The 12,415-nt window shown below is 51.6% G+C and overlaps 1 protein-coding gene across 1 annotated transcript; it reads left to right on the forward strand.

Annotated features, from left to right (window-relative positions):
• Positions 1–3,894: 3,894 nt before the first annotated feature.
• HPSE (heparanase) lies at positions 3,895–10,731 on the forward strand. The gene is given in 13 exon segments (XM_035326194.1): positions 3,895–4,235; positions 5,188–5,333; positions 5,932–6,057; positions 6,161–6,334; positions 6,414–6,585; positions 6,812–6,859; positions 7,406–7,499; positions 7,761–7,832; positions 7,834–7,868; positions 7,948–8,062; positions 8,798–8,916; positions 9,048–9,194; positions 9,857–10,731. Coding segments are annotated over 13 exon segments (1,575 nt in total). The 5' UTR covers positions 3,895–4,068; the 3' UTR covers positions 10,017–10,731.
• Positions 10,732–12,415: the final 1,684 nt, after the last annotated feature.

Here is a 12,415-nt window from a genome sequence, read left to right on the forward strand (position 1 = left end):
ACCTCTTCAGCATTAGACCAGAATAAAATAAATGTGCTATTAAAATCATTCTTAATACATGATTCCAGGAACATCTGGGGGACTGCACTAAGTAGTGGTGTGTACTTGGTCCTGGAGCTTGGGTTCATAGATGGCTTAAAAAGCAGAGCAGAAAATGCTGAAGCTTGGTAAAAGATTTGAACACCCATGTATGAGTGAACTGCTTCAAAATTCCTTCAGGTTGGAATCCCTCTGTTCCAGGAGTAGCTAATGGAGTGAGAAGTAGAGCTGTAGTTTTAATGCAGGAGTGCCAGAGTTGCTCAGGGAATTGTAGCTATTATCTAGCCTAAGCATTTTTTAACAGATTGGAACACCAAATTACTACTCAGTCTCTGTAAGTGCCCAAAGAGATACTTTATTAAGGATGTTTCTGCAGAAGCCTTCTAAGTAGTTTAAATCTGCTTTAAAGGTTTTTAAATTTAATTGTTGCATATGAAGACTGACTTTTAAAGTCAGTATCAGAAGCCATATAAACAGAAGTAGCTTGAAAAAATGCCTGAAACATTCAGGTGTGACACAGTAAACTCCTTTTCAAAACTGGTGTGTAGTGCATGGTAATGTTTAAGTGCCTCCCATGAAGAGTGACGAAAGCTATGACAGACAGATGGGTTGAGTCAGGGTAGCTGTTGTCAATATAAATTTAATCTTAACCTAGAGTTCCTTTGTGAAATCAGCCAGCCCTTCTGGCTAAAGGAAACCTGAGGTAAACCTTCAACAAAAAAAAAAACATTAAATAACTTGGTCTGGTAGTCAGCTCTGCCCTAGTGTGCAATTGTGTTGGGATTCCAGAGGTAAATGGGAATGTTCTTAAATCCCAGTGGGGTTTGCAGTAAAGGACTGGATAAGGTGGAACTCCACTGATAAAAAGTTGTGAGCAAATGATACAAGTGTTTCATTGCTGATTTGGTTACGGGATCAGAGAAACAGTGGTTTGATAGCAACTGAGTAAATACTTTGTGTTAGCCTTTCTTTTGACAGAAACATGACTCTAACACCATAATTCTGATAGTTTGTAATGGCTTAGGAGTTTTAATAAATGAAAGTGTATGCTTTGAGTATTAAAAGAGGCTGAGATCTTCAGCTGCCCTCTTTAGGGAAACATGAGTTATTTCCACAGCTAGAGGGGTGGTGCCTGGGGGAATACCACTGTTGATGCTTGAGGCTCCGTGACACATGGTTTTGGGAACACCAGAACACGTTAAGTTGGTTCTTACAATAAGGTGGAACTGTCCCCTGGGTGCAGCAGTAATTTTTGCTATGGCCTGAGGTTATCTAAGCATGTTTCTGCCTGCCTTGCCCTTCTCATTAGGTGAAATGTTTGATTAAATTGTTACCAACATTTCTCTATCAGTTTATGTGAAATACTTTTAAAAGAGGAGATGCTCATTCAAGCAGAATTCAGTTTGTTCTGAGTTGTGTGTTCTACTTCACAGGCATCTGGGGAAATTTTAGTTATGCTTTTAAGACATGGCCAGCTGCTCTAAAGGCTTACTGGTTTGCTTCACTGATTCTGAAACTTGAAACAGTCTTGCATGCAACTTCATAATGAAGGAATTAAAAAATAAAGGACTGTTACTTGTTTCTCTGAGTTAATGCAATGACATGTGGAAATAATCTGGTAAATCCTTACCCAAGCACTTAATGGGAAATGAACCTCTGCCACAATAATTGTTATATGCTATGAAAGCACAAACCTATACAAAATGAGCATGCCTTTTCAATTTTTATGGTGAGGGGGATCAGCAAGGAGTAGATGTTGGGTGGCTGGCTGCAGCTGGGTCACTAACTCACTGTCCTCACTTGCACCTGGCGGTGACAACCAGCACAGGGCAAAGCTCAGCTGTTGAGGCATGTGCCCAGGAATGGGGTCGAGGACTTTACACCTACACGTGCCCCTTGGAGAATGGTGGCAGGAGTTTGTGGTGGGAGCAAGCAGGCACCTTCAGGCCTCGGTTAATGCTAGTTGGGAAAGAAAAAGGGCAGGCATTGGTCACCTCTACTGCTCAGCTGCTGCAGGCTGGGCTGTGCCATCATGACTCCCACAGGATTTCTGTGACTAGTTAAGTGAATGGAACTGAGGTGCTTTGCACTAACACTTGTGCAACGTGTAACTTATTTTCCTGAACTCATGTCATTAATCAAAGCAGTACATATTTCAGATTGCATTCCCTTTCTTCAGTACTTACAGAGTGTGAATTAAATGCTCTTCCAGAACAGCTTTCCTACCTGGATGGAGTCAGGTGAGGAACAAACAAACAGATGCTGGTCATGGTGTTTGTGTGCTGCTGGATGCTGCCAAATGATTTTTTGGGCCAAATAGTGCATTGGTGCCTGAAATGGAGAGTGATGTGCAGGCGTCAGGATGTTTTGGAAAGCAGGGGTTTTCCCTTGGTTCAAATAGATGGTTCCATCTTAAAGCTTCTGTAAAAAGAAGAAGGAGGAAGGATGATGACCTTGTCTATGTGAAATCATGCTTGATGCTTCAAAGCTGAGGTAGGTCAGAAGCATGTACTCAGCTGGATGTCCCTGACAATTTCATCATACCCCCCCCGTGGGGTGAACAAACCAACCTTCAGGTCGCAACTGGCAGGGAATATGTGTTCAGTCTGAAAACCTCAGCGAGTATTTCTTAAACTTGACATCCGCCTACCCTACTGTTAAGGTGTCAGCCCGGGGGTGGCAGCAGCTTGCATAAGCACCTCGATAGGTCTGTCCCTGCTCTTGATTCCAGGCTTTGTGTGCACCAGCCTGGTCTTTGCTCATGTAGAGAAATTCTCCAGCTACTTAATTCAAGGATTTGTGGCACAAAATAGGGACAGCAAGGGGTGACATGAAAATAACGTGGGAGGTCTTTGAGATAGGTAACATGTTTTCTCAATCATTTAAGAAACAGAGTTTTCAGGTGTGTAGTCTGCTCTTGCAACTTTGTTTTGTCTCACTGAGGCTTCTCAGGAAGAAAGAGAGATTAAACACTAATCTGATGCCACCAGCTCTGCTCACCTGCATAAATGCTGCAATGCCCCCAGACTGTTTGCCTTCTGTACAGGGTATTCTTCCCTTCTGAATTCTCTTTGTGCATGCATATATATAAGTGGAGGTGAGAGACACACCAGCCCCATGGCAGGGATGGCATGGAGCTTCTGTGAGCAGCAGTGACGGGCTTAGGGCACGTCCTGGCTCTAGGTCCCAGTGAAGTGCTCTGCCTACACTTCCACGTGCGGCAAATGCCTCTGTACCCATCTCCCTCAATTTCCAAGATTTAACAATGCGCATAACACAAATGTGACATGAAAAATGTCCAAATCAGTGACAGAGCTTGCTGTTGAATCCTTGTATGGCTGTACATCGCAGCTATAGGCTTTTGTGGGCCAGCAAAATGACAGCAGACACTGGACCTGCCATACCTGCTGTATGCTCTCCGTGGATTGCACCCAAACCGCCTGAAACACCAGTCCTATCCCTACATTGTAAGAAACATGGAGCGGTGGCAGGAGGCTGGAAGTGCCTCTTTCCAACCTGTTTTGGGGACTGAGGGGCGAGCAGCGAGTTGTAGCAGAAGGAGTGGTGCACAGGCTGTGCCCCCACCATTAACACCTCCGCAGCGGTCACCCTGATGTGCCTTGCTGTCACAGCTCATCGTGCTCGGCCACGTTCCTGAAGCCGTGTCCTCGCGGCGGGGCCAGGCGGCTGCTGCAGCACCCCAGGGTGCAGGGACTGATCCTCCAGCAGGCGCTGGCACTGTGACCCGACCCAGCGGCCAAGGCACGTCACGGGCGGCATACCCCGAAATTGGCAGCGTTGCTGTGGCTGTGATACCAAGAGAGGAGTGTCGTGGGTGTTTCCGCTCTGGCCAAGCCGTGGGCGTGTTTATGAAAGCGCTGGTGTGGTCTGGTCTCTCTTGTTCTGCTGGCAGCTCACTTCACATCGTGGAAAACCAAAAGCAGGCGTGTGGGCTGCGTGCATCCGTGTCCCAGCACACGGCTGAGCTCTGGCACGGGGTAGCGCAGGAGGAAGAGGAGGGCGAGGAGGATGCTGGCGCCGCCGCTGCTGCTGCTGCTGGCTGTGCCACTGTGGCAGGCAGCAGAGCTGCACCTGGGGCTGCGGGGCAGTCCCCGTGGGACGGTGAGCCCAGCCTTCCTCTCCCTCACCCTGGACGCCAGCCTGGCCCGCGAGCCGCGCTTCATCACCTTGCTCAGGTGAGCCCTGGCAGCCCTCCCTCCGGCCACCCGGCGGGGCTGGGCACAAGCAGGGGGCGATGGTAGTGGGGGGCGATGGTAGTGGGGGGCGATGGTGGCAGGAGGTGATGGTGGCAGGAGGTGATGGTGGCAGGGGTGATGGTGGGGGGGGGCGAGGAGGGGCAAGGCAGTGGCTGCTGCGTGCAGACAGTTCCACAGGATAGAAGCGATGTGAGCCTTCCAGCAGCTTCACAAACATCCGGCAGGGCATCACTGCAACACATGCTGAGAAGGCTTTGTCAGCAGTGAGGTTAGATGCAGAGATCCAAAAACCAAAGTCCCCCTCCCAGCTTTTTTTTCCCCATTAGTAACTCCCAGAGCAGTTCAGGACTGCCAAGTGATGCCTGCTCCTTCAGCTCCAACTCTGCCTTTTCTTCCCTCCTCTCTCTCTGTTTTTTTCACACTCTCTTCCTTTCGATTCAACTTATTGTTTTCTTTTTGGAAGCTATTTCATTTCTTTCCTTCTCGTCCTCCCCCTGATCCCACTTTTCAGCTCTGCCTTATTCCTCCAGAGCAGGAAGGCACCCCCAGCCTTATCTGAACACAGCTCTGGATGCTGTCTCAGCCACGGCGGTGCCACCCGGGGAGCAGGAAGTACTTGGTGGCCCCTTATCTGCTGGGTGTCCCCGCAGGGCGAGATAGGGCTGCTGCCAGCCCAGGCAGCACTGCCACACGTGGTTCCTCTGGCACGGGTGGGCGCTGGAGCCACATGACCCATGCAGCTTTTGTTTCACTTGAACACTGGTTTTGGTACAAAACCCATCCATTTGGTGGTTGCTCAAGGGAATAGAGGGTGATGGTGCACAGCCAGCTTGAGGTCCGTTTTCTGACAGGCCAGGCATCCCTGTGAGTGCTGGTGATGCTTTGCCTCAACCCATGACGTTCAGTCAGCTTCTCGCTGCCCTGTCCGCAGCAACCCCAAGTTGCGCACCCTGGCCAGAGGGCTCTCCCCCGGATTCCTGAGGTTCGGTGGCACCAGCACGGATTTCCTCATCTTCAATCCCCACAAGGATTCGACTTTGGAGGAGAAAATCCTCTCAGAACTCCAGGCTGAGGAAGGTAAGGGCTAGATGGGACGTGAGGCTGATTTCTGCAGGCTGCGCCTTGGGCTCCTGTCTTCCTCTTGCGCTGCACCTCATCCCTCCTTCGCCTGCCAGGGTACGACGTGAGCTCGGAGGACACAAAATGCCTCTGCTGACTCGTGCTGGCGTCACCCCGGAGCCAGGCGAAGCGGTCAGCAGAGGAAGCAGCTCCGTATCGCCTGAGCACAGGACAGCTGCCAGCCCTGCTGCCGCTGGGGTTTCCGCACGGCGCCCTGGCAGAAATAGTTTGCCAGGGTGCAGCCACCACGAAGCACGGCGTGGTCTTTATTCCTATCCATCTCCTTAAGTTGGGCAATATACATACATATGCATAATATACGTATTTTGTAAATGTAAAATGTAAAATGTGTACAGACAGCAAGCCAGCCACCTCTTTCTATACGGTTAATGTACCAATGGTGGAAGCAGATGGGCCTTGTGCAGACATGGATGCCCGCTGTTCAACCCCGTACAAACCACTGCTGTTTCTGTGTGATGGGCAAGGCTCTTTGCACCTTTTGCCCTTGCTGTGAAGATGATGGCTTTGTTGCTCCCATCCTCCTCCTGCCCTGCAGGTGCCTGTGGAGCACCAGCTGGCTTTGCTGCGGTGCAGGAGCTGCTGCTCGCCCAGTGGCCCAGCCAGGAGAAGTTGCTCCTCACAGAGCATTCCCGGAAGAAGCACAAAAACACCACCATTACAGGTAAGGTTTTGATGGATTTATGCAGTGGGGTTTATAACCAGGGGGCGCAGCTCTCCATCCTGTGGTGACAGGGTTGTAGCTGGCCTGTGCCTCCTCCCCACAGGGCACACGCTGGACATCCTCCATGGCTTCGCCAACTGCTCAGGCTTCCACCTGGTGTTCGGGCTCAATGCCCTGCTGCGGCGGCGTGGCCGGGAGTGGGACAGCTCCAATGCTGGGCAGCTGCTGGGCTACTGTGCCCAGCATGGCTACAACCTCTCCTGGGAGCTGGGCAATGGTGAGTGCTGCCACAACACTCCTTAGGCATGGACGGGCCCTGAAGCCAGCACGGGTGCTGATGGGCGCATCCTCACCAGAGCCCAACAGCTTCAAGAAGAAGTCAGGCATCTACATCGATGGCTCCCAGCTGGGGCGGGATTTCATCCATCTGCGCCGGCTCCTGAGCCAGCATCCCCTGTACCGGCACGCCAAGCTGTACGGCCCTGACGTGGGACAGCCCCGCAAGCACACCCAGCGCCTGCTCAGGAGGTAGGGGACACCTCAGCCCCTTGTGGGGGCACACGCTACCTGCTCACAACCCGTAGTAAGGCTGCAGGAAGAGTAAGAGCCCATGCAGAAGTCACTGTGAGGGCAGCACTGATGTCCTCCAGGGACACCGCAGCCACTGGGGCTTGGAGGGCTGGCAGGTGGTTATGGCCAATCACCCGTACCAGCTATAACCCTCTTTTCTGCCCCAAACCCGCCTGGGCTGCAGCTTCCTGAAATCCGGAGGGAAGGTGATCGACTCCGTCACCTGGCACCAGTAAGTACCCTCAGCTGCCGCTGCCACTCTGCTTGTTGTCTTTTATTGTGTCTTTTTTGTTTGTTTGTTTGTTTGTTTGTTTTTAATAAAGCAGCAATCTGCACATATTAATGGGACCAGTGGGCAGGTCCTGGATGTCTCTGCGAACTGCTTTGCAGTGTTTGAGGGAGTGCATTTTGGTGCGCAGACCCCAAAGCCATGCCAGGGTTTGCAGCGTGGGCGTAGCAGAGGGGAATGCAATGCGTGCAAGGTCATTTTGCTTGCTAACCATGTTTTACTGATAAAAAGAGAAGTGGGATGGGGAAAAGTGACAGCAAGGCAGCTTTGCTTCTCCATTCGGCAGGCAGAGCTGGGTCACAGCTCTCCCCACTGCACAGAAATCCCACAGCCTGCTGGTGTACGTCATGTGTCAGCAGGATCAAAGTGCATCCCCAGTCTGCTGGGTGTGCCACAGGGCAGCATGGTGTGTGACTGGGGCTTGCACTGAGAGCAGGACCTGGTGTTTGTATTTCCCCTTCATTTCAGCTGCCTTTTTCCCACTTCCAGTTACTACGTGAATGGACGAAGCGCCACGAGGGAGGATTTCTTGAGCCCCACAGTGCTGGACACCTTTGCCACAGCTGTGCGCGATGTCCTGGAGGTGCCCATTCCTCTTAAATCCTTCCCATGTTTGGTTTCCAGGGGCTTTGCACAGAAACTGCACTAATGTACAAAGATTAACAGGGATCCTCAGAGGTCTGCTGCTGCTGACAGCGCAGAGCAGAAACACTCCTTCTAGTGACAGTAACAACAGCTGCAAAGAGCACAAGCAGCCATTCGGCCAAAGTGCAGCGGTGACCACCTCAGCAGCCCAAACCTGACCTGTCACCTTTTTCTCCTCCTTCCCCACGACACCACGCAGATCGTGGATGCGACAGTGCCTGGCAAGAAGGTTTGGCTGGGCGAGACCAGCTCGGCGTATGGCGGGGGAGCCCCCCCAGCTCTCCAACACCTACCTGGCTGGCTTCATGTGAGTCGCGGCGGGGCACCCACGAGAGCTGCTGCTGCTGCACCAGCCTCCGGTGCCACCTGTGCCTGGTTTCTGGCAGGTGGCTGGACAAACTGGGGCTCGCGGCCAGGCAGGGGATTGACGTGGTGATGAGGCAGGTTTTCTTCGGCGCCGGCAGCTATCACCTGGTGGACGCCAGCTTTGAGCCCTTGCCAGTACGTACACAGTGAAGCGTGCACTGTGAGTGTGAATGTGCCGGCGTGTGGGGACAGGAGCCAGATGGTTTTGCAGCAAGGCAGCAACAGATCTTGGGGGATATTCAGAAATATCTGTGCGGGTGCCTACAGTGAGCTCGCACTTGAGCGTGAAGCACTGTGCTAAACACATGTACAAGGTGGTGCTGTGAGGAGGTTTCAGCACAGCAGGGACCAGTTTTCGGGACACATTGCCCTGACATGTATCCCAATGCCACTGCAGCTGGCAGGGTGTTTCGATGAGGTGCTCTGGTTCGAGCACCGCTCAGGGGAGAAACAAGCAGCTTGTAGCTGAAAGTGATAGGAGGTGTTATGATAAATTATACTGGGGTGACAGCCAAAACAAGGTAGCCAGAACGATGGGAAAAGCCACTTCCCCAGGCTGGTGGGGAGTCAGGGGAGAAGCTCGGCAGCTTTCCTTCCAGGTGCCAAAAATCCAGGCTGCACCCTAGGCAGAAGGAGCTCCCAGAGGTGACACGATAAGGAAAACGACTGCAAATATAGCATGAGACGTGGAGACAGGGTTTTGTTTTTATCTGTGCTGTTTGTGCAGTTGTGAATGTATACGGTGGAAAAACTTGGTAAAGAAAAAAAAACGATGAGGGGAAGACGCTGCCGGGAAAAGGAATGCTGGATGGAGAGGGGTGTGTGTGTGGTGCAGGCCAGTGGGTGCTGATTCCTCTCCTGTTCCCGCAGGACTACTGGCTGTCGCTGCTGTACAAGAGGCTGGTGGGCACCAGAGTGCTGGAGGCCAGCGTGGCAGGAGCAGACGCACGGCGCCTGCGGGTCTACCTGCACTGCACCAACCCCCAGCAGTAAGAATGGGTGAAATTGCCCCGAAACAGCATCCCAGGCCAGCAGCAAAGGGAAAATGTGCAGGTGCGTGTGATTTCTCCAAAAGCTCTTCATCTCCTGACAGCCACTGTGCTTGCCTCTCATCCTACAGCCCCAAGTACCGGGAAGGGGACGTGACGCTGTTTGCCTTGAACCTCTACAACGTGAGCCAGAACTTGCAGCTACCCAAGCAGTTGTGGAGCAAGCGGGTGGACCAGTACCTCCTTCTGCCCCATGGCAAGGAGAGCATCCTGTCCAGGTGAGCGGGCATCCTCCCTCATGGCACAGGCCAAGTAGAGTGCAGGTGGACTCTGAAACCTCACCTTGTTTGGCGGGCAAGTGAAAACATGTCAAAACAACAACACAAAAAAAAGTGATATTAACTTTTCTCCCCCAAGTTGTGACTTGCATTACATCAGGTCTCCTAAAATCAGGCTCACTAGGATGAGCTGGCAGTCCCCTGGTGTCAGTCCCCTGCTACCCACATCCCATGCCCTTTGCACACCAGCAGGTGCTCTGCTTTCCCACACGCCTGCTGCTGGTGCCTGGCAGGACAACGGGTTGGTGGCGGGGGCCTTGGTGGCTTCTCGTGGTGCTGGCACTGAGGCTTCAGCACAGGACCTGCTCTGTGGGCACGGAAGATAGCTCAGCAGCTGCCAGCAAGGAAAAGCAGCTTGGATTGGCTCTTTTCAAAGCCTGCTCTGCTGTCACCCTCGCTATGGGAACAGGGAACATTTAATTCCCTTGCTTGTGCGGGGGCTGCGAGCAACCCCTCACAGAGGGAGCACGGCAGGCGCTGTGTGGGAAGCACTGCTTGTTCTTGGGCTATTTGTCGTGCGGCTCTGGGCACCTTGGCTTGCATCCAGAGCCAGGGATGCCACTGGCGAGCCTGGCTGCAACGTTGCACGGGTGCCTCTGCAGGAGGGTGCAGCTGAACGGCCGCCTGCTGCAGATGGTGGACGAGGAGACGCTGCCCACGCTCCACGAGGCCGCCCTGGCCCCTGGCAGCGCGCTTGGCCTGCCCGCCTTCTCCTACGGCTTCTACGTGATCAGAAACGCCAAGGCAATCGCGTGCATCTAAGTGCGCAGGGGGCACAGGACCTGTTGGGACGCTCAGTGCGGTGCCACATATTTTTCCTCGGCTGGGAGGCCGCAGTCACAAGATGGAGCTGTGGCCCCATGTTCTCCAAAACCTTTGCTTTGCTTTGTTTGCTGGCACACAGCGAGGTTTTGCTCAACATCGTCAGCACCCTGAGAACCTGAGAGCTCAGCAGGCTGAAAACACACACACTGTATTTCCCTTCTTAAGCTTGAAAAGGATGCTACCAGCTCTGCGGGGTTTAAGAGCAAGGGGTTGGCGTATGTTTCATGAGAAAGCTGTGCGCCTCCCAGCAGACGGATGTACTCTGGGAGGCGTGATTAAAAGTGCACCATAAAAAGGTTATGTTTAACCATAGTTTGTGAAAGGAGTGTTTGCCTATACAGCCTGTGTGTAGTGTGAAGGCTTAGCCACCAGGAAGTGATACACAGCAAAAACGTGAATGGGAAAGGCTAGGTTTGTGTGCACTGTCCACATTCAGAATGAGTGCACGGAGCACAGAATGAGGGGAAAAGTCTCACATTGCCAATATCAAGTTGTTAATGCAGTGTTGTTATTGCTGTATAAGCTACAATTAAGAAATAAAAGTTGATGGTTGCCTGGTAGCTTCTTTTTAAAACTTTCTAACAGGTTTGTTTCAATGCTTCTTACTTTTATATCTGAAGATTTTGAATAAAATCAATTTATACTAGCTTTTTGCAATCTTCTGTTTCGTTTTGTTTAAAATTACTGATATCACTAAACTCCCCGCATTTCTTTTGGTGGCAAATCCGCTGCCGTTTAGGTGACTTTCACCACGTATATCCAAGTAAATAAAAATGTCAGAGATCCTGCCCGGCTGGGGTTGTTTAATGTCTGCTGACAGCAGCTTTGGCAGCGCTGGCTCTGCAGCCTGCACCAGGTGTAACACGTGTGCCGGCGACATGCAGCAATCCCAAAGAGGGGCAGAGGGAGGTACCAGCATGGAGCTGACAGCTTCCCAAGCTTTGCCCTGCTGCGATGGCTCCTCCTCTGAGCGTATAGGAGCAGCTCTGCAGCATGTTTGGCAGCAGGTGCTACAGCAGACAGAGTTACACGTTAGGTGCTGCGAGGACAGTGAAGAATTCTCTTTGCTTAAGGAAGGCACTGGCATCCTTGCACTCCTTCCCTCTGAACTGCGTACACCTTGGCAGCCTGACCTTGACAGTGTATCTGCAAACCTCTGCCAGGCCCGACCCATGAGTGTCACTCGCACACATTCCTTTTTTTCATTTCTGATGTGGATGGTAGGATTACTCACGGTGGCTTTACTGTAAATCAGTTCCTGGAAGGTGGAGTCACTTGAGTCATGTGGAAACAAGGAAACAGGAAAGCTACCGAGAATGGGGGGGGCTGTCAGCTCAGTCATGAGTGAATATGGCAGTGGGGGCCTCAGTGTCCTTTGGTGATTGCTTTAATGTTTGAAATGCTTTATTCCTTAGATTTCCTTTGTTGGTTTGTTTGTTTTCTTGTGAGGGGCCAGATATATTATATAATGAATATAAACCCTTTGATTAAAAGTCTTATTTTCTAACTTGCTGTCACAGGCTCCATAAAAGTACCCTGCAGGTGCCTTGGGATTTGCTGCTTGTTTTAGAGGACCTGATCAGAAACTGTGAAATTTACACATCTTGTCATAGCAACTGATACAAAGCTTTAAAACAAAACCAAACAAAAACCAAACACACACACACTCACACACACACACACACAAAAAAAAAAAAAAAAAAAAAAAAAAAAAAAAAAAAAAAGCCTGTTTGCACAGGATAGGGTTGGGTAGAAGATGATAGGGCTTTTCTCCAGCAGAGTCTAACAGTGCTGAAGCTCACGGTTTCCTGACAGCACCACTTTGCCCTGTGTCAGCCCCAGCACAACCCCAAACCAGCCTCTGCGTGGCAGAGGGGTGTTTTGGGGACACACGGGGAGCTGTGAGGGGATGGCAGGGGTGGTGTGGGCTCAGACTGGACCCTCGTCTCTCGGTGCCTTTCCCCAGGGTGACAAGGAGTGCATTGGGCTTCCCATGGATTCATTGCAGCATTCCTGAGAAGTTTTGTGCTGCCCCGGATCCGGGATGCTGTGCTGATGCGCCTCAGGCACTGCTCTGGACTTGAACGAAGCCCATGGTGACTGCCCTCATCCTGGTGACACAGGGGTAAAGTGGGGGGGAAAGCAGGTTTTGCTTTGTCAGAGCTCAGCAACTCTTTCTCTCACGGTCCTTTGGAAATTTATTTCCTACGTACTGCTTGTTAGAACGGTGACTGGAGAAGGGTGAAAATCACTAATTATACTGGTTTTCTACTTCCTCGTGGTAGTCAACAATTCAGGGAACTACAATGGTTTGGTTTTTTGTCCCTGTGTCAGTC

The sequence above is a fragment of the Oxyura jamaicensis genome, chromosome 4 (genome assembly GCF_011077185.1).
Source record: "Oxyura jamaicensis isolate SHBP4307 breed ruddy duck chromosome 4, BPBGC_Ojam_1.0, whole genome shotgun sequence".
Lineage (NCBI taxonomy): Eukaryota > Metazoa > Chordata > Aves > Anseriformes > Anatidae > Oxyura > Oxyura jamaicensis.